The 23,333-nt window shown below is 32.5% G+C and overlaps 1 protein-coding gene across 11 annotated transcripts in view; it reads right to left on the bottom strand.

The window, feature by feature from the left end:
• Nucleotides 1-23,333, bottom strand: part of EML5 (EMAP like 5) — a 235,727-nt gene that overhangs the window by 150,820 nt on the left and 61,574 nt on the right. For all 11 annotated transcript variants that reach the window (XR_008914938.1, XR_008914937.1, XR_008914939.1 and 8 more), the window contains 5 exons: nt 23,035-23,172; nt 15,017-15,273; nt 13,182-13,394; nt 7,472-7,639; nt 6,518-6,624 (listed from right to left, as the gene is read on the bottom strand). Coding sequence is in view for 6 of the 11 variants with exons in the window: in XM_007472659.3 (XP_007472721.2) it covers nt 6,518-6,624; nt 7,472-7,639; nt 13,182-13,394; nt 15,017-15,273; nt 23,035-23,172 (883 nt within the window). In the remaining 5 variants the exon portion in view is untranslated. The remainder of the gene's footprint in view (nt 1-6,517; nt 6,625-7,471; nt 7,640-13,181; nt 13,395-15,016; nt 15,274-23,034; nt 23,173-23,333) is intronic.

The raw sequence follows: 23,333 nt of genomic DNA, 5'->3' as shown, positions 1-23,333 counted from the left end.
AAAACTGGTGTTCTATGATTTTACCATATATCATCTCTGCAATGATGTTGATATTAAAACATGTTTCTATCTCAGAGAGAAGCTTGGATATGTTGAATATATTGAATACTTTCCCAAATGCAATCCATTATACTCTCTTCTTTCTAGTTAGTTCTGAGCCTAGCTCATTGTCCATTTGCAATGTTTATGTCCAATATAAAAGTATTAATGGCCGAATTTCATGTCATAATCTAGAAAATAGTTATTCTCATATAGTTAAAATTTTCAAATGTAGATTGCTAAGTCAAGCTCTTAAATGATTATAAACTTCATTTGCGAAGTTTTTAAACATCTTTGTCATGCTATAACCAGTACAATATCATCTGTAATAATAATTACTAACATTTATAGGATTGAAAAGCAATTTTACAACTATCTTTAACAACCATGGATGGTAGGGGCTATTATTATCCCTATTTTACATATGGGGAAACTGAGGCAATTTAAGCTACTTATTCAAGAGTCACATGACTACTAAGTATCTGAGGCCAAATTTGAATCCAATATTTTCTGAACCAGGTCCAGCACTTTACTACATCATCTAGAAGCCTCTATGTTTTCTGTGAGACTCTTGCTTTCTTCACTCTCAATAGATAATTATTTTGGCTCTCTCTCTACTAGATACATATTCCCCAAGATAATTAAAAACATCTTTGGAAAGTGTTTCATTGTTTATGCGTTGCTTAATATTTAATAATTAGAAACTGTTAAACAGTTAACCAATAAGTATTCATTCATTTAATTAGATAAAAGATTGGGTTAACCTAGATTGCCTAGACTGCAATATGCAATAGCCCAAATGCACTGCAGAACATCACGAAAGTTATGGCCCACTCTATTTCCAGTCTGGATCAGTTCCTCTCTCTGTAGGCAGCCTCGGCCTCCTCCTCCTCCTCCTCCTGGGAACTCACCATATCAATGAAAGACTTTGTGCAGACACCTGATCAGCTTAAGACCTACTGCAGCTCTCAACTCAGCTCAAGCAATACACCAACCTCAACCTCCTTTACAGAAGAGATTAAAAATATAATCCCCACCTAACTCATCAACAAATATTTATTAAGCATTTAATATGTGCCAAGTACTATGAACATAATATCTGTGGTTGCATGTTTTTGTCTTTTTGTGTTTTTAATTTTAATATTTTTTACATTTTATTTTCCGAAATATATGTGAAAACAAATTAAAATTAATTTTTAAAAATTTTGAGTTCCAAATTATTTTCCTCCTTCTCCCTCCCCCCAAGACAGTAAGAAATTTTATATAGATTTTACATGTGTAATCAGTTAAAATATTTTTCCATATTTTAGTGATTGTAACTTTCAAGGAATTTACTATGATCTTAACAAGATGGAAGAGAACTTTTAAGGCAGCATCTGACCCTCAAATTAATAAAGCTTTTCCACAAACAACACTGATATGCCATTCCTCATTCATCTCCACATCATGCTAAGGTGTACTTCCCATTTTCTAGCACCTTGTTTTTGTTCTGAATTTCCCCATTAGAATGGAAGCTCCTTGAAGGCATGCCTATCTTCCTTATCTCTTATCCCCAGGACACAGAATATGCCAAGGACATAGTAACTGCTTAATAAATGTTCTCTACATATCTAATAAAGAGTAAGATATTGTTTTATCTGCATTTTTTTTGTCAATTGTGAGATCATACAAATGTCCTATACTACAGAATATCTGTAAAAAGGTTTCTTTTTTGTACTTTTATCATCAAGGTTTTAGTCATTTCAGTTGTATCTAACTCTTCATGAATCCATTTGGGATTTTTTTTTTTTGCAAAGATATTAGAACAGTTTGACATTTCTTTCTCTAGCTCACTTTATAGATGAGGAAATTGAAACAAACTGGGGTAAAGTGACTTGTCACACAGCTAGTAAGTGTCTGAGGCCAAATTTGAACTCATGAATATGATTCCAGGCTTGGTCCTCTGTCCACTATGGCACATAGCTTCTCCTTAGTGAAATATAAATTCAGTTTATTATGTTTAAAATATTTTATAGAGCTAGGATATTAGAAGGCTTCACTGCCACTGATGTTCTGTTGATCACATTTTCAGTAGTAATAGGATCCATGAGTTTTTTAATTTTTATTTTTTTTATTATGAATTAAAACCAAAAAATGAACATTACACAATTTCATTATACAAAAAAACAAAAAAAGAGGGATTGCATATAAAGCTATGATCCTCTGTTACATAATTTGTATATTTTTTTAAAACTACCTTATTTTTACTTCTTTCTGGACTTTCCACTCTGAATATTTTTCAATGTTTCTGATGCTATTTTTTTCGTATTTCATACCAATCAACTCCCCTTGGCCATTCATGGCTTCAGTATTCAGTACTCTTCTCTGAGTTCTCTTGAGTATCAATCACTCAAAACTGTGTCATTTTCAGCAAAGATTTACATCTCTGCGTACTACTTTTCTAATCTTCGTTTTCTTTACTATTGCTGTTTCTTCATTATGTAAGACAATTGAAGACTGAGATGTTATGAGTTCAAAATGTGATGGCTCCACTGCTGAAGATGAAGAAAATGTTTGTTGCAGAAAAGTAGAGCTATTTTTATCATCTGCTTAATCTTGGAAGGTTAATTTTAGGTTACACAGAATTTTCTAAAAACTTATTTTTATTTCCATTGTTTCTTGCTGTTTAATTAGGTGGTACTGCTCACAGTTTTCCACCACTCTCTTTCATAATATTGCCGTGGCTACAATGTTTCTCTGTTTTAGCAGAGATGAAAAATTTGCTGTCTGAAGCTGTTTTGACTCTTTTGGCCTCTATTACTTCGGGTAGGTTTCTATATGAAATTGTTATGATTCATGTTAATATCTGCTCTTTAAAATATTTTTAGTGTTTCAAAATCTGTAGCCTGTTTGAACACATGTCATTTGAACTGTTTTAATCATATGTCATATCTTCTCAACTTTTTCCTAATTTACTATTTAATTTGGTTTTGGGGGCTTTTGGGAGATTGGATATCCCTATTTCTCTTAGGCTGGGAGTACAGTGATCAATTACAGGACCACCATTCCCCAAACCACTTAACCAATTCTGTTTATCCAACCTCAGACAGCTGTCACTTCCTCATGCAGTCTACTTCCAGGGGACCACTATATTGAATTCTGCTGCAGCTCAGAATTCTTGCTCTCAAGCAATCCAACAGCCTTAGCTCTCCTAGATCAGGGATTACAGATGTGTGCCATCATACTCAGACAGTTCAGAAATGGCTCCCTGTGAGGAAACTATAGGTGATATATCAAGAAGGAACATAAGCCCTCAAAAGATTGCAAGGTAGGCAGTTTTTTACTCACACTTATGCAAGGCTGGCTCCTCAGTCTTTCTATACCAAAGGCAAGTATAGGAGGCATCAGCTCAGGTGTACAATGGGGATACATACCACAATTTACAGCGAAGAACTATGGGTCTCTGCCCTTTTATCTGACTGATGTTGCTGGGCAGATTTAAATAACTTAATTAGGAGGGGGGTTTTGAGGCAGTCAGTCAGCAAGTGGCCTAGATTGTGACACAAAGGCACTGTACTTAGGACAATTTGTAACACTGCATGCTTGGAATAGTTGTAGTTTCCTAAAATGATTATGATTGAGAAAGCCTTGCATTCATTGCCTAAATTAAGCTGATAAAACCAGTTATTATGTATGAAGGAATTTCCCAATACATAAGCAGATCAATTAGTGGTCAAACCCACAATTACTTCTATCAGAAAGGAATTAGAAGCAGGCCAATCCTCACACTCCAATCACTAACCAGAAGTTTCTAACTATTAAGATATAGCTAATTTCATTGTTTATGAAAATATTCAGTATGCACTACTTCTAGTGCCTGCAACATATAATTCATGATATAATGATCTCAAATTTCTGTGAGTGTCTTTAACCATACTTTCCAATATTTTTCATGGTCCTCTATTTGTCTATCTCTATGTTGAAGTCATGGAGTATCAGAGTGAATGATGATTTAATTTGGAGAGTCTAATTTAGATCTATATATAATTTCTTTACTTTCCCATTCTCTGCAACAGGTTGAGATGATAATGATGACAGCTAGCATTTATACAGCTTTCTAAAATCTGTAAAGAGCTTTTATCTCACTCAATCTTCACAAAAACCCTGTGAGATTTTATGCTACTATTATACTCATTTCACAGATGAGGAACATAAGGCTGAAAGAGTTAAGTGATTTGTTCAGAGACACGCAAGGACTGAAATCAGGTTCTTCCTCATTTCAAATCCAGCACTCTGTCCACTGAACCACCAAAATCATTGGTCTAGAGTCAAAAGAGACCTTAGGGGACCATGTAGTCCAAATCTGTCATTTTGTAGATGAATAAAGAAGGTCCAGGAAGCTTAAGTGACTTGCCTGAGGCCACTCAAGGATAAGAATTCTAGTTTCATGTCCTGTTTCCAAAGTCACTATACCATGCTGTTTCCTGTATGTTGACCTATATGATTAAATTTCGTAAGGAAGATCTTTTTGCTGATATTCCTTGCTGTATTCCAATGAACAAAAAAAAAATAATTCCACCAATTCCCTGACATACCTCTTTAGCTGAAATTGTGATTCATTCTACCATTTATGTTTAATAAAATATTGCATTTATTTCACATTTTTTGTTTTTCCATTTCCATTTATCTGACTACTACTACTATTCCCTATCAAAGCATTCCATACATATTTAAATGAAGGAAAGGAAAGAGCTACTTCTTTGAAAACTAAAAGGCATTTTAAACATTACAAGAACAGAACAAATTCCCAAAGGTAGTTCTCTAATGGATATTAAAGCAAAAATGCTGACAATAAAAAAAGATTAGTTCCCCCACCAATTAGAAAGCAAACCCCTCTAACAAAATTGCCTCAAGCTGTCTTATCAGGAGGCTATTCAAACTATTTGGCTGTGGAGAACATCTTTTTAAGAAATTAGCTTGAATGCTTATTCAAAAATTTCAAAGTTAATTTTTTAATAGTTGATATCTGGCTATCCTTTTTATAAATACAGAGTGAAAAATTTCCCTACCACATCTTTTAAGTGTCAGTTAGGTTATACTGCCAATAATGTAGTGTCTAAAATGCTTCCTTCTTTTTACCTTCTGCTTTTAAGGCTAGTAGTAGTATGATTCAATGCCAAAATTATGTTTTTAGGAAAAAAAAACTTATTGGTTCTTGGACAAAGATCTCACATTTAGAGAACTAAAGGTCAAATTAACATTTGGGGATGATTTTGTAATACTATGCTTTCTCCTACTTTTTGTCCCCTTTTTTTTGCCAATCTGTCGACCATTATTGTAGAAGTGGAACATGGATACATATTATTTTGTGCTCTGCTTTATTTCATGAATTGTGGTGGCCAAGGATTTTATCACATAACTACTAGTGATGAGCCTCTCTATATTTAGTTAAGCCAGTCCATGATTAGCCAATACAACTTGTTGCCAAGTTCATATGTGAAACCTGCCTGGTTTTAGCTCTGTAGAACAAGATACCCTGCCAAGGAGAAAGTCATTGCCTCTAAATTCACCATGAGGCTGCTAACTCAAGTCTTAATTGATTCTACCTCTCTCAGGCTCCTTTCTCTTCTGTTTGAAGGGCTGAAGGGTGGAGTATCAAACTCTTTCCAATGCCTTCCTGTTTAGAGGGCATAAACTGGATTGTCAGATGATGATGCCATTTTGCAAATGCTACTCTCAATTCCACAAAAAAAGACAACTCCTAGTCTCCTGATCCCATCTCCTCTATATCCTTACTTTCCTTACTCCTTTTGTATATTGACTTCAAAATAATTGAGAACTTTCTTTTTAATAATTGTATCCACAAGCTATTAGACTATCATAGGCACCTAGTAAATGTTTATCAAATCAGATCAAACTTTCTTTGAATGTTTAGAACTTAAAAAGAATTTTTGTGTTAAACTATGGGAGTGGAAACACCGAGGAAAAGCAACTGCCTGAATACAGCGGTTGAGGGGACATGACAGAGGAGAGACTCTAAATGAACACTCTAATGCAAATATTATCAACAAAGCAATGGGTTCAAATCAAGAAAACATCTAATGCCCAGTGGATTTATGCGTCGGCTATGGGGGGTGGGGGGGAGGAAAAGAAAATGATCTATGTCTTTAACGAATAATGCTTGGAAATGATCAAATAAAATATATTTTAAAAAAAAGAATTTTTGTTATTCTTGCATACCCTTCAAAAACCTACCTTTTTTATAATGATGCATTATAATATAATTTTATGGGAAATTCTGATAGAATATCCCAATATTAATATATGGTATATCATGATAAATTATTGTATTACATTATTAATAACACAAGAGAGTTTATCTAATAATGAAATGATAACAAGGACAAGAAAAACAGAAGGAACAATATGAAACAAGGTAATAAAGACAATTCAGAATTAAATTTTACAAATGAAAATGTACATAGAGAAGGAGAATTACCTGTCGATGATATGTGATCTGAGTCTCTTGTTCAATTTCAGAGTCCAATTCTGGAACATCAGACTGGTCTGAATCTGATTCATCACTATTAGAGTCAACCAGACTTTCTGTAATTTTTAAAGACATTTATATATTTAAAGAAGGTCAATTTTAATAAGATAATATAAAATAATTCATAATAGTTAACTAGTATGAGGTAACATGAAGAGACAAAGTATAATGCATTCAAAGAAATCACCTATTCAAATACATATATAAGATGCCATTAAGCTGTATTATAGGTAAATCTCTAATAGTTCTTTAAAAAAACAACAAAACCTCTTACTTTCTGTTATAATTATGACACTAAGGCTAAGCAAATGGAGCTACATGACTTGCCTAGACTTAGACAGCTATGAAGTATCTAGGGCCATATTTGAATCCAGGTCCTCCCAACTACAGACCTAGCACTCTATTTTCACTGTGCCACCTAACTGCCCACAAATTCAATAGCTTTTAAATATCTTCATTGTCTGGTATGACAAATTTAAACATCAAAATCTGAGAGAATTTAACCTATAATAAATGGGAGAAATAGCTAAAAAAAGGAATGAACTGATTTTGAATTTGTAAAACAATAACATGAGATATTTAGATATCAATATTTCCTACAGAATACTTCATATTTTTGAACAGTAGTACAAAAATTACTTCCTCAGAGTACAGTAGATAAAATGTCATGAAATTAACCTTGTCTCTCATGTGCTGCAATTTTTCTCATGCTTCTAATAACAAATACAAATATTAATAATTTATATTTCTTGTTATGGTATGAAATTACTGCAAATGTTAAAATCCTTTTATTTTGGAGTTATACTGATACCATTTAAAGTTTTATTTTAAAGTGAAATATGTATATATGTTTGTGATATATATTAATATATTTATACAAAATTTAAAAAATAAATGACTAACCTTGTGGTGCTATGTGAAGGGAATCCTTTAGTTTTCTCTCAGGAATAAATTTCCACTGAAAGACAGAATGATCTGCTCCACCAATAGAAATAACCCACTGATAATCATGTGACCATCTAACATTGGTTATATGAGCTGAATGACCAATATATTTTTTAAATTTGGCTCCTAAAACAAAAGCATATACTTAGACACAGTATTTCCTATATAATTACATGAAAACCAATTTAAAATTAGACATTATATCCCCATAAAACCATCTTTCATTTCTCCCATTAATATTGCTTATGTACAACTTGTGATTCAATTGATTAAACAAGATATTAGTTAAGAAGTCAAAAAGGTTTTAATCTCTACTCTGCTGATTTTAAGAAGTATGGCTGGGAAGACTGGCTTGAATTATAACTTTTAAAACAACTGTTGAAAGACATTTTGAAATCAGAATTATTGATTTATCAACAAATATTTATTGAGTACCTATTATAAATTGAGTCTAGTACTCCATCTCCAAACTATCTGCCTGCATTCTGGCCTTTTTCTTAGTTCTATTAGCACTGTTATTTCTGCCCCTGGTACTCTTGGCTATGATGGAAATTTACCTTACCTTGCACAAAACCAGGCTATACCACTTTAAAGTCATCTCTAAGGCATGTCACCTGCACTCTGATCCTCTTTTACCTCCTAATAGAGTTTTTGCCCACAGCATCTGCTCAGAACCAGACCACCATGACAACTTTCTTGCCATCTCCAAGCCAGGTAGGAGTGTTCCCCCACATCCCACCCCCTCCAATGCTAGATTCCTATGTCTTCTATTCATCAATTTGAATGTAAGTTCCTTAAGGGCAAGAACTGCCTGTTTTTGTATTGGTATGTACAGTCAGCATATAGTAATCACTTAAATACTTTTCATTCATTCATACTAGAATCTAAGAGGATATAAAATATGTAACGTGGTCTCAGCTCTTAAGCAATTGCTCTTAGATTCCAGGGTGGTTCCCAAGATCCTTTTAGGTGGTCCACAAAGTCAAATTTATTTTCATCATAATTCTAAGATGCTTTAATATTTCTAAAATGGTAAATATTGCTGGGGAAAACCCACATAAATCCAAACTCTTTGAAAGTCCTTAAAAAGATTTAAGAATATAAAGAGGTTCTGATATCAAAAAGCTTGAGAGCTACTGCTGCTGCTGCTCTACAGAAACTAAGGGGAAATGACTTGTTCCATTTAACAAAGATAGAATGTAATAGAGGTAAAATCAGATTCTTCCATTTCTAAGTAGGGTGCTCTTCTTGCTATATCAAGCTATTCTTCATATATATGTTTCAAATAATAGATAATAAATATATGTAAGTAGCTAATGATGATCTAATTAGGGAGACTAATTATGAACAGTTTTCTAATTCATAAAAAAAGATAATACTCTATCTACCTTACAGGAGGTGTTATGAAGATCAAATGAAGTATTGTATATTATAAAGTCCTTTAAGAACTATAAATATTATATGAGTAGATTGTTATCATTATTCTTTCTTCTGTTTTTTTAGAAGCATTTCATATTATGGGGTTAATATAGGACAAATCTCTTCCCAAAATGTTTAACTAAATTCCAATTAACCCAAAAAAGGGATAGAGGGAACAGAGAGGTTATTCTTATAATTTAAAATTTGAGGACTAAAACTTGAAATTGTTTTATTTCAACTATCATTGAAAATTTTTCTAGAATATATTGTTTTTCATAGTGTAGCAAACACATTATTCTTTTCTCTGTCAATTCATAATATTGCCTTAGTATTCACATTTTGGTCAATTACAATATATAAAATAAAAAGTAAAAAATACAGAGAGCATGGTATATTAAGGAGGCAGCTAGGAGGTGCAATGGATAGAGTACCAGACCTGGAATCAAACAAACTCCTCATCCTGAGTTAAAATCTAGCCTCAGATACTTCCTGGCTGTGTGAACCTCAGCAAGTCACTTAACCCTGTTTGCATCAGTTTCCTCATCTATAAAATAAGCTGGAGAAGGAAGTGACAAACCACTACAATATTTTTGCCAAGAAAACCCCAAATTGAGTCATAAATAGTTAGACACATCTGAACAACAACAAAAATGGGATAGTAAGCTGAATTTACATAGTTTATGGATAAATGCTAGAAATTTTATCTACCTTTTAAACCAAGTCCATAATTTTGTCATTTTTGTTGTCTTTAACTTCTCATAAAAATTTGGCATAGTAAAAACACTTGGATAAAACTTTGGTTATTTGGTTTCCAGTTGGGTAAAATTTTACTATGCATCACACACATTCTCTTAGACAATTATTTGATATTGTAAAATCTGAATAGTATTCCTAAAGTGAATTTAATTAAATTAATGCTATAGCTCTCAAGTATAGAATTTCTTTCCCTTGTTTATCTAACTTATTTAACTTTCACAATAAGGTAAAACGCCTATTCATTTTTATACTTTTTTTCCTAGTCAGGTGAATGTAATTTATCAGAAGAAAAAAGCCCCTCTTTTCCCTAAAATGCCAAGTTTCCTCAAATTGGAATTTCAGATTATCCATGGCTAATTGAAATCATGTCTGTCAATATAAATGGTATTTATTGTATAATAGTGCTGTGAATAGAGTAAATAAACTTCGGGTCTTAAAATAATTTAGTTAATTGCTAAACTTGCAGTGGTTTTATTTCTTTATCAATGCTCTTCAAACTACCTATACTCTTAGTTATACTTAAACTATAATACTTATAACTGAGAAACTGTATGTCTGAAAACATAAATATCTAAGAGCAAATATGCTAGTCCCCAAAATAAATTTTTATTAAAATGGAACAAATTAGATACACATAGCCTTTCTCTTTCCAAGAGCATTTGCTTATAACAAAAATTTCATTTATATATTGTTTTAAGGCATGAAAAGCAAATATAGGTCTATTCTTTCTTATGAGTCTTACCATAACACTATAAAGTTGGTATTCTCATTATTATCTCCATTTTACTGGATGAGGAAATTGAGGCAAATCACAGAAAGGTTAAATTGTTTCTAGACTGCCAAGTAGGTATATAAAGCAGAATTTAAAACAAAGCCTTTATGACACCAAATTCAATATGCTTTTTCTTAGATCACATGCTCTCCAAAACTTGTTTTGTCTCCTATGTAAGGATTCCTCTTGTCCCACCTAGCTCATTATCCTTCCTCTGAATACTGTACTTCCTTTTTTACTTTACTATTTTCTATTTACCCAATCAAAACTTAGTTTTTTTAATTGACCCTTAAAACCTTTTATACTTAAACAGTCATCAAATTCTTTCAATAACAACTCTAGTATTCTATTTTCTCTATTCTATTTCTACTTCTACTACTCTAGTACAAGCCTTTACTACCAGGCATATAAGCTATTGCAACAGGTCCTAAGAGGGATTTCTGCCTCTCCTCTTCCTGCAACTCATCCTTCATACCACTCTCATCTTTCTATTCCTGCTGCAATATTCTAATCATGTCACCCCTCTGCTTAAAGATCTTCAGAGACTGCCTATCATCATCTAGCCAATAAAGCTCAAATTTTTCTATTTAAGATTCAAGAGTCTCTATCATCTGATGCCACCTTACATTTCCAGATTTATTTCATACTCCTCTTCATGAGATACTTATATGCTTCCAGACCAGTCTTTCTTATGTCTTGAAAACACAAGTTAGTTTTTCTCCATCTCTTTTGATTACATTAAACACTATGCCAGGAAAAGTCCTCCCCTATTCTTTAGCTGCCAAATTTCTATCCTTTGAAACATAATTTTAATGTCACCTTTTCCATAAACTCTTCCATGTATTCTGTTAGAAATGACATTCACAAAGTACTTTTTCACCTCTCTAATAAACTTGTGAATTACAGGCAATAGACAATAAGCTCTAGCAAGTCTAATAAAATATTTCACTGAAACTTATCTTCCCCAATATTTAGCATAGTTCTCAGGAAAAACCCAAATGTTTAATAAATGTTTCTTGAATTTTCTTTGTTGAATTCTTTCTGTTGAAATCTTGCCTATCCTTCAATGCCCAATCAAATGCTAATTTGTTTTTGGAATCTTTTATGAACTATTCAATCTGAGCTAATCTTTCTTTCCTTGAATTTTTTTATTATAATTTTGGTTTATAACTTATTTTACAAACATTCTATTCTGTAAATAGCTATTTCTGATCATTTAAAATCTATCCCACTAGATTATTATATTTTAGAGTATCAGGTCTTTGTTTTATTCATCCTTGTATATTCTAATCCCTTGCACTTTAATCGGTGTCTAGCTAAATACTTCAAGAAATTGGTATTTAATCAATGTGATCGCTCTTTTATTGACACAAATTGCAACTTTTCTTAGCAGATGATGTTTACAAGTAGCCATTGATGACAAATTCAACCACTTATGATAAATTGGGCAACAAACAACGGATTCTAGTGAAATAAATCCAGCTTCAGAGACATACAATTGAAAAGTATGCTCAATTTCAAAGTATTTCAAATTTGGTAGGATATCTCAGACCTTGAATAATCTTCAAAAACTCAGGGTTATCTCAACACAACGATGAAGAATTGGGGGTAAAACTTTAGGAGAAGAACCTTTACATAGTGTGAGGTAAATAAATATTTGATAAATTTATTTTAGGATAGTAAATTAATTTCCATTAGGTCTAGGCTCAATTTTCTTAAGATCTATCTCCATATTCACATTCTAATTCAATATAACACTACATGGACATATATTTTAAAATTGAAAAATATAAAATGGCTATTTTATCTATTTGTTCTACTGCAGAACATAAAATGCAATTAGTAGATAATGGACTCTAATACTTAAGTATATTAATTATATTTTTTACTATATTCCTTAGGGACACACAAAATAAAGTCATTTTAAAGGGCTGTAAAAGGTATTTGAATAAATCTAATAAGGAGCATATGAAACTATTTAACAATTAAAATATTACTTAGAGCATTCTCTAAAATGTTTACATTTATAAAACACTTCACAATCACCAAGAGCTTCCTATGTATTTCAATTTGAATGTCACAACTATGTCAAGAAAGTAGGTATAGTATTACTTCTGACATTTCATGGTTTAGGAAACTGAAGCAATGAAAAGTGCAATGAGTCCCTCATGTTCATACCATCCACAAGTGACAAAGTTGGGTTTCTAGATCAAGTCCGACCATTTTTTCACTACATCATCCTGCTTTTTTTTACTAAACATTTTACATATATAAAGCACATGACAAATATTTGTCACATTAATACATGGACAAATGAATGTACAACTCATGAGAGTACAGTAAATTTATCAATAAAGAGCCATGTGGATTATGCATTTTTCAAGTTAAGGGGACAATACTATAAAAAGAAGACTGATTTCCCATCACTAAGAATATAGGCATTTTATATTTTATGTTCTAATAAAATTTTCAGGAAGCAAAATTCCTGAAGAAATCAGCATATAAAAATTTCTTATATTAAAAACAATTCCAGTTTTAATGTTCTAGTTATTTTTACTCTATTAAAATTTCCACTTTTATTAATTTTTCTAAAAAAAAACCCAAGTAATCAAAAAACATTTTTGAAAAAGACTATAAACCCTTTTAGTTACTCCAACTTGAATTTTTGCAAGAATTTAACATTGTACAACAATAAGAGACAGGATATTTGATAACAGATACCTTTTCTTAAACAAGGATATCGGAATAGTTTTATAATTCCATAGTCATCAGCAGTAACTAAAACTTGGCCAATAAAATTTCCATCTACAGAATTTATATCATTCATATCAGAATACTTGGGCCAAATTCCATTAACTTCAAGGCCCGAAACACAAGTCCATGAAGCCCATTGAACACCTTTCATTTCTTCTTTATTTGTCACTTCTTTTCCACCTAAAATCAAATCAAATTTTATTTTAAAAACTCACTTCAGTTGTCTTTCCCTCCATCTAATATAGCCTTAAGCACTATGAATCTTCCCATCCTGGTTAGAGTGGAACATGCAAGAGTGTGATTGTACACTCTGGAAGAAGGAAGAGATGACAGGTTAAGATATGAAAGAACTAAAAAAAATGACAGACTAATTCATAGTTCTAACTTCAAAAACTCAAAGATGAACAGGATAGTCAAGGATACTGTGGAAAGCAAAACTAAGTACTATAATTGGAGTACATAAAACACTGTATTGGTATGAGTTACAAGGAAGAGGAAGAACCATGTCAGTGACAACTCAGGAGCCAAATAAAGGAATTCAGGAGTTGGGCTTTAAAAATAAAAAAAAGGACTGGGGGCAGCTAGATGTCTTAGAGGATAAAGAACCAGGCCTAGTGACCAGAAGTTGTGAGTTCAAATTTGGCCTGAGTCACTTCTTAGCTGTATGACCCTGGGTAAGTCATTTAACCCCCAATGCCTAGCCCATACTGTTTTTCTATCTTGGAAACAATATATAGTATTGATTCTAAAATGAAAGGTAAGGGTTTTAGGGGAAAAAATAGGACTGAAAGAAAAAGACCAAAATAAAAAGCCAAGAAACAAAAGTGGTGGATATTAACATCAACCTTTTAGGCAAGAGATTTTTATAGACTCTGAATTATATCCAGAATTCAAATTCTCTTTGTATTTAGTTAATGGAAGAAAAATAGTACAAAATCTTATATCAGACATTTTTAAGAAATAAGGAGCAGTTTACTTAAATATTGTACTAAGCTAACCAATTACAAAGACTTTTTGATAATGATGTTTACTTCATTTCTACTTAAGAAAAAAATGTTCATTACTTAAATTTTGTAAGAAAAAATGCCCATGACATTCAAATTTAGTTATATTTTCAAAATAAATTATGCTTATGGACCTTTATAAAGTTTATTAAGCTGACTCTACTAGGACTCAAATTTTCATCTTAGATATATTTTCTATTTGCTAATTAATGTCTGATAAATTAAAAGAGATTTGCAATCTTATATATAGTGGAATTCTATAACTACATTTATTGTACATCTGAATTAGTGTGAGGTGAATTTATCTTGAATCTTATCCAAAGATTTAGTTTATTAACAAAAAGGTCTCATTTTAATATTTTTTCATATGATAAATGTGTTAGACTATATGATTTTTTTAAATAACCTTACTTTATGGGTTAGAACTGAGACTGAATATCAGGTAGGTACTGACAGAAGAATGGTAAGGACTAGACAGTTGGCATTAAGGGTCGCATAGCTAGGAAGTATCTGAGGCCAGATTTGAACCTAGGACCTGCTGTCTCCAGGTCTTTCTCTATCCATTTAGCCTTCTAGCTCCTCCTGGTCTAAATAGTTTTTAAAATATCTTTCAGTTCCATGAGTGTTCTTACTTCTAATTTAGACCTAAATAGACCTCAAAGCCATTGTGGTTTTATTAAATTCTCTTTGATGAATTAAATATTAATTCTGTTATCCTTCTGATGGCAAATTTTTTAAAAAATTGTAGCTATTCAATAAAACCCACATAGAATATATAGTATATTAGAAAAACCTTACTTGGCATCCTATAAAACAGTCTTTTTCCACTTCCATCATTGGTCTGTAAATATCTACTGTCTGAAGACCAGTCCAGATGAGTGATGAAACTAAGGGATCCAACACATTCTCCAACTTTTTTATACCGCTGGACAACTCCATAAATATCAACAGAGCTATCATTTGATCCAACAGCAAGGAAAGTCCCATCTGGTGAATATTTTAATTCATGAATAGCCTCCTTCCTGTCTTTAATGTGAACAACTTCTGTCATATCTCTATAGAAGAGAAAGAAAATTTGCCAGACAAATGAAAGAGCAAGTCACTATACTTTTAATTCAGTTTTGAAAATTGTGTCTAATGAAATATGACTGAGGATATAATGAAAATGGTAAATAAGAAAAATTTAAAAGACATATAAACACAGTTAATGCAGAAACATCCACCTTGAATTAAAACAAATGACAAGTACAACAATATGTGCAATTCAGTTTATACTTTACAATTTAAAATATTTTAGGCATACTCAATAAATATATTAGTGTCATACCAAGCAGGGACTTGGTAATAAACACAGAGAAAAAAATGAAACAATAAGATTAAAATTTTAATATACATATTATTTGGTAATTATCACATAAATACTTTAAATATCAATGTCTTAATATAAATACTATGATTTTAAAATACTAAAATAAAAAATTCTATACACAATACTCCATAGTATCAAGACAAAGATGAAAAGTAAATTCATAGCAACATTTTTAAAAAGGCATGAATTGCTTCACCAGTGGCAATATATGTGTATATGTATATGTGTATATATATGCATAAGTGTCATGATATAGCTTTTCCTATTTCTTTTATAGACTATGGAATTGTTTATATTGCTTTATACTCCATCTCAGGTATGCAAGTTCCTCAATATATATTATCACTCATATTTCCTACCCAAAATTGTGAGCTATACTGTGAACTAAAATTAACATTTTATATACCTTATGATCGATTTAAACTCACAAAAATATTAACAGCTATAGAAATAAATTTTTAACATTACATTAATGGAAATAATACCTGATGTGCCAAATTGGGAAGGGGACACTTTCACATGCCTTATTTTGGATATGTCTCACTGACACCTCAACCTTCTTCAGTGCTAGTTACTCTTTATGCTCCATCCATGCTCATTCCTCTTACTTTGACTCTGTCCTCTCCCTCAGTACTACAGACCAGTGAATATTCTTTTCATACTAGAAAAGCTGGTGAAATCTAAAATAATGAGTAATAATCAGTGAATACTTCAAATACAATCTAACAGTTAAAATATTTGAGTAGTTTTTGAAAAGAGAAATTTGTCACCTATAATTCTTAAGAAAAACTAAGCAAGTAGGGCCCCCTTATCTGAAGTTTCACTTTCCACAGTTTCAGTTGTCCACAATTTAGCCTCAAAGCACTGGATCTCCCATAGTTTCAGTTATCCTTACTGTGAACTACCAAGCCAAATGCAGAGATCTGCTAGCAATTTCAATTATCCACTTGTCTACCCTGAAGCAGTGGGAAGTTTGCCCATAGCAAATGTCTGCTTCCCTTGCAAATGTCTCTTCTACTTTACCTTTTTTTTTTTGAGGGGGAAGACACAGCTCTGCTGAGGTCTGAGTCAAGGGACAGGAGAGGGGAGAGAGCATATATATATATATATATATATATATATATATATATATGGGGTCAACAGCTATTTTCTTATACCTGTGGTTGGTCTTGAAATGTATCCCTGGAGATATGGGGGCCCTACTGTACATGGACGAGAACTAGACATTTTATTTAGGCTTTCTGAAAGAGTATGACAAAGTTTTCTATCAAAGGGATCCTTTTTTTAAAAAAAAAGTTAAATTATCATGAGGTAGGGAAAGTGGTTTTAAGATTTAAAAAAGCTTCAAAAGGAAACAAAGGATAGCACCTCATATTGTTTAAAGCATTTCTAAATTATCTAGAAATATGAAATAAAAGGCATTTTTGGCTTGCCAGGACTGCACATGTCATTAAATTCTTTTAAGTTAAAAAAAATACATTGATGTGATTACTGAAACAAAGTGCCAAAAGATCTCATAAAGCTACCTGAATGTGGCAAAAAAGTAGATGAGCCTTACTGTGGAACTTTGAGAGAGAAGGAAACAAAAACAGAATACAGATGAATTCTAAGCTACTCAAAAGAGGTACCTAAGAGCCAAGTTTTAAGAACCCTGCCTGAAGTTGTTAATGGCCGAAAAGGCAAAAGAATGGTCAATATTAATTATCATTAAAGACAATAGAAACAAAATATATAAAGCATTATCTGGAATTTGAACAAAATAAGAATGAGCCTGACTCTATAATGGCTTGGCATTTATTAAGATTTTTTATAATCTAGCTCCCACTTATTCAAACTTTATTTTACATTATTCTTCCTCACATATATATTTTATACTCTAATTAATCTGTTCTACTTGCCCAAATATCCCAGGCTGTCATAATCTAGACATTTTCTCTTACTCTTCCATATCTTCTATGATGTCAACTCTGATTTAACTTGATTACCAACTTCTTATTTTTGTCCCAAGGCCTGGCTAAAATATCATTCACTGGGACAGCTAGGTAGCTCAGGAGACTGAGAATCAGGCCTTTGGTTCAAACTGACCTCAGACACTTCCTAGTTGTGTGACCGTGGGCAAGTCACTTAACCTCCATTGCTTAGCCCTTATCACTCTTCTGCCTTGAAACCAATATACAGTATTGATTCTATGATGGAAGGTAAGGGTTTAAAAATAAATAAAATAAAAATAAAATATCATTCATTTCCTTCATTTTTCCCATGACTTCCTCAGCTGGAATCCAATTTCAAAGGCATTCTACTCATTTTATTTATATCACATTTCTCTATATCTATATTTTGCCACCCCTATAAAACAGTTATAAATACTATGACTTACTTATCTTTGTCTATCTCACCCTTGTGACCCTGTACTAAATGTGTTAGGTATTCCACTAACATTAGCTGAAATAAATGCAGAATGAATGAAATAAGTACAAAGAAGGAGAATTAAAACAATTAAAGCAAAATATTGGATAGAAGTTATTACAAAAGAACCCTAACCCTAAAATGCAGACATTCTAATTAAAATGATAAAAATCATGACAGGTCATACATGCCATCATTTATATTATCCCCCATTCTCTTCATCTTTTAGTTTATCATGAAAAAGTGACCTTTTCCCTTTCTACTTTTACTCTTGATCTCAACCCATTCTATATTCTCCAGGAGACTGTCTCCCACAATTGGCCCTATTTTATCTCAATAAATTTCTATTTGTTCATAGTTATTTGCTACTTCCCTGATCCTACAAATACACCCACATTTTCCCTATCCTTAAAAAAATCTTCACTAACCTCTAACATCTCCTAACTTCATTAGCTTTTATTGTTTAGTTTTTAATATTTAACTCCTTTATTCATCATAACCTCATTGCCCCTACTTTCTCTTCTCTCATTCACTTCAAATTTTTGTAATATGGTTTGCAATCTCATCACTCAAATGAAATTACTCTCTTCAGTTATCAATAATCTCTTAATTATCAAAGATCTTTTCTCAGTCCTCATCTTTCTCAGACTCTCAGCAGAATCTGACACTGATCACCACTTTTTTCTCTGAATTTTTATTTTTTATAATAGCCCTCATCAAACTGGTCTCCTTGACTGAAGTTTCTTTCCTCTTCAATCTAAATTCCATGTAAATGCTAAAGGGCTGCTCTTAAAACACAGATCTAACCATTCCACTTCCCAACTCAAACTACAATGGTTTCCTATTGGCTCCATGATCAACTGTAAACTACTGTTGCGAAGGACTTTAAAAGCCAAACAGTAGTTTACCTAAGGTTGGTGGAAGAGTATTTGTGAGTGGTGAGCAGGTTGAGGAACTGAGCAGTTAGAGTATTTGAGGGAAAGTCAATGGGTATGTTGAAGTCACTTATGAGGACAAGAGTTAGGAAGGATAACAAACTGTAAGTCAGGTATTGAATTCATTGAGGAAGGAAGGAGATCTATAGGTAATGGCTATTGGGGTTTCAATTGGGTGGAAGATATGAATAGCATGAACCACCAAGAAAGAAGATATGAATAGCATGAACCATAAAGAAAGAGAAGTTAATGAGTGATGGAGGAACGAAGAGAACTCAGGGAACAGTGAGGAGCAACTCGCCTCCCTTGACCAATGAGTCAAGGAGAATGAGTAAAGGTATATCTAATACTGGAAAGGGTGATCAGCGAGGTTATGTCATCAGAGGAAAGCCAGGTTCCAGTAAGAATGGGAGAAGAATAAAATAAAGTTTAAGAGAAGTTTAATTGCTCATGGTACAACCTCTAATGGACATAGTGGAAGATCTTGGTGAAAACTGAGGAGGATGGTAATGAGGAATTGGGTCTTAGGGAATAGGGAATGGGGTTTGGACAATGATTTCCAGAAGTTCAGAGTTATATCCATGCTCATTTCTCTCCTGTCTCCATGTCTAATTTCTTAGACACTTCTCATAGCAGCCTTATTATCTTAAAGATGTCTCTACTCTTACAGTCATCTTCTCTAACTGGTGAGTTCTTGCCTGGAACCACCATTTGATGATGTCTTCAGGCCATGCATGCACACTTCTCTTCAGGCTCCATTTGTAATTCTCTAGATTTACCATTTTCTCCAAAATCCTGCTCCCCTTTCCACTTCTCCCCCTTCACCTTCTAAGTCTCTTTTATGTACTGTCTTCCTTCACTAAAATATAAGCTCCTTAAAGGTAAAGGTTTATCTTTTTAGCTGGCAGCTGTATTTCTTACGCTTAGCATAATGCCTGGCATACAGTAAATGTTTAATAAATGTTCTAGCTGTTTACCTAATCTGATCCTCAAATGAGAGACCTATATATTAGTTCATATCTGGGCCCCCAATATGAAGTCTTTAAGCTTATGCTTTCATGTTACAATCTTCAACTACTACCCACAATGAAATATCAGAAAACTAGCATGTATATACACAAATACCCCTACACACCTATGTACACATACATACAAAGGCTGGAAAGACCCTAGTATTCCATTCTCTGATTTTGCTGGTCATTCTGTATCCATTCCTGCAAAGATTATTTAAAGAACACTGCACTCTTGAGTCTAGCTCTATATAAAGTAGACAGAAATCAAGAAACAGCTGTGAACAGGCAAGTTTGTATTGAACTTTTAAGATATAGTAAAAATGTATGCTTATGTCTCTGAGTATATATTACTGGATTAATATGAATTACTACCCATCCAGCTGTATGCTATATTTTATTATTCACTTTTTTTTTCAGTGTAAGACAGTTTTACACTAATCTCTTTCACAATGCATAAAGAGGTTTCATAGTGTTCTGGGATTTGACACAATTAGAACACTATCATCTATGAAAAGTGGCATTTGGAAAGTCTCAGAATTTATAGTAGCACCTCTTTCATGTAGACTTTGCTACAGTATTTTTTTTTCATGACAATGGCAAACTGCATAGGTAAACAAGTCTCACTATTTTAAACCTTATTTAACAGCACACCTCAGTAGATCATTAAACAAACCTATCTTTGCATAATATATTATAGAGGATCCTGGACTGATTATAATAAGCATAGGAAAACTTTATTAGAGAAGAGTCCTCAAGGCCAAATTTTGTTTCACCAACTCAATATTTTTAGAAATCAATAAATATTAGTGTGAGATCTTGTATTCTCTCCTTCACTTAAGGTAACTTGCTTGAAGTTTTATGGGTTAAACTGAGACAAATAAAAGGAAATGATACTTTTCACAAGTAGCCAATTTATGGGATTCATCATAAAAAAGTCAAAATAATATTAAAAAGTTTTTTAAAAGAATTAGATAAATCCATGAATAAAAAGTGCAGCAATGATAATTCATATTTAAATAGCAATTACAAAGCACTTCACATGTTTTCTCATTTGATCATAACAACCCTCTAGGATAGCTAGTTTAAGTAATTATTTTATACTCTGTTGAGTAGTAAACTCTTTGTGATCTCATGGGCCATATTTTGTCAATGAGGTTTTCAAGCAAAAATACTAGAATTATTTGCCATTTAATTCTCTAATGGAGAAGATTAAGTGACTTGCCCTGGGGCATACAATTAGTCTAAAATCACTTTAATCTTAGGTCTTCCTGATTCCAGGCCCACTATCCTCTATCCACTGAGTCTCCTTTGCAAACAGAAGTGATATGCCCAAAGTCACAGTTACTAAGTGTCTGAGGCCGGTTTTGAACCCAGGTCTTAAATGACTCCAGGTCCAGTACTCTATCCACTGAGCCATTTAACTGTTCCAATGACCCTCCACCCCAGATTATTGAGGTTTAGAATAATTAAATAATGTTCCCGAAGGTTATAAAGCAAATAAATGACAGTCCTGGGACTTGAGCATAGGTTTCCTAACTCTTAGTCCTCTTCTCTTTCCATTATCCTCTGCTAATTTCTCTAAGGCATGTCCTTAGCCATGAGAATGACATTAATGTGTGCCATTGTCAGGTACAATACTGGAATGTCACAGTATGATCCACTTTGGTAAGTTAATTACTAAGAATTTCATGATTGGATATGCTTGATTCTATGATCTAGCAATTATACTATGACCAATCTTCCCAAATCTTATCTTTAGAACTTTATACACCATCATTTCAACTCTTTGTTATATGAAGAGCACATAGCAGGCTAAGCAAGTAGCATGGTAAGTTGAGTTTTTAGTGAAATAACAGGAGTAGCAACAAACAATATATGTGTTTGACACTATAAAATATGAGCTTAATTGGGTAGAAGTGGGGCTATCTGGTCAGAGAACACACATTTAACAAGTTAAATGAAATGTTGGTAAATAAAACCACTTTCCCACTGTCTGCTCTATTCTATTAAATATGTGATCTATAAGAAACATGAAAAATTGAGTAGGTTAAACAGAAAGTATAGATATTTATGCCAAAATATAATCATATAAAAATCCACATATTTTCATATATTATAAAATACTAATAATTTCTTCCTGAGGAGAAATTATACAGTTGTTCAATTATAGGTGGTTATCATTATTATTTAGAGAATCCAGTCAATGGCTCAACTGCAAAAAAAAAAACTGCTAATACTGTATGTAATAGTATACAAAGTCTTACAATTTCTATAAGTATTCATCTGACACTTCATTTTAAGAAACCATTTTAGTAAGACAGGGTAAAGAAATTTAATTCCGGAATAAATTTCCTGAAAATAAATTTACATTTAACAAAAAAAAAATTGAAACTGACTAGAAAAGAATGTTTTAATATCTATGCCATCCACAATAAAAGTTATTATGAAACAAAACTACTAATTAAAGGAAAACATCTTAGTAAATCTGGGTTTTTGAACCAATGTAATACAGAGCAACGGCTAGGTGGTAGAATTCATAAAGCGCCAGACGAAGTCAAAATGACCTGAGTTCAAATCCAGTCTCAGACATTTACTAGCTGGGGCAAGTCACTTAGGCCTGTTGGCCTCAATTTCCCCATTTGTAAAATGAGCTAAAGAAGGAAATAGCAAGTTTCTCTAGTATTTTTGTCAAGAAAACCCCAAATGGGGTCATAAGAGTTGGACACCACTGAAATGAGTGAACAACAACTGTTGTGTGAACAAAGCAAACTGCTTGAGCCAGTTCCAGATATTCTCCTTGTGAACATAGTCATAGAGAAATGTCAAAAAGTTCTTTCCTAAGTTTATAATAGATGAGCTTTTTCTTCCTTTCCAGGGTAAAGAATTAAGCTGAGTAAAAATCAGTAATATTTATATAGTACAAGTATTAGAAGCATAATTGATAGATATTATTTACTTGGAAACACAAAACCAGAATAATATTCAGTTTAAACCTATGACTTATTTAAATAATAATTTTTATATTCAATGAAGTTAATAACTAATTTTAGATTGTTAGGAGATTTTATTCTTTTTTCTACCTTAATGACATACCTTACTCGAAGTACAGTCAAAGAACCATCCTTCATTCCAAGGGCAAGATGGATTCCATCTGTACTAACAGCTGCACAACGGATTGGTTCCTCCATATTACATCTTGCTATCAATGCATGATCTATTAGGCTCCATATTCTGCAATAAATATTCAACTAATTAAACATAAACATCTGACGAGGTATTATATCTTTAAGAAAGGATAATAAAATAATCTTATTTTATTTTAAGAAATACATTTTACAAATAGCCATACAATATAGCAATGGAATGCTTTTTAATGAAATTGGTGGTGTCAT

Source organism: Monodelphis domestica, chromosome 1 (assembly GCF_027887165.1).
Source record: "Monodelphis domestica isolate mMonDom1 chromosome 1, mMonDom1.pri, whole genome shotgun sequence".
NCBI classification, from domain to species: Eukaryota; Metazoa; Chordata; class Mammalia; order Didelphimorphia; family Didelphidae; genus Monodelphis; species Monodelphis domestica.
The sequence above is the reverse complement of the archived record's forward strand: the minus strand, read 5'-3'. Positions and strand labels throughout refer to the sequence as shown.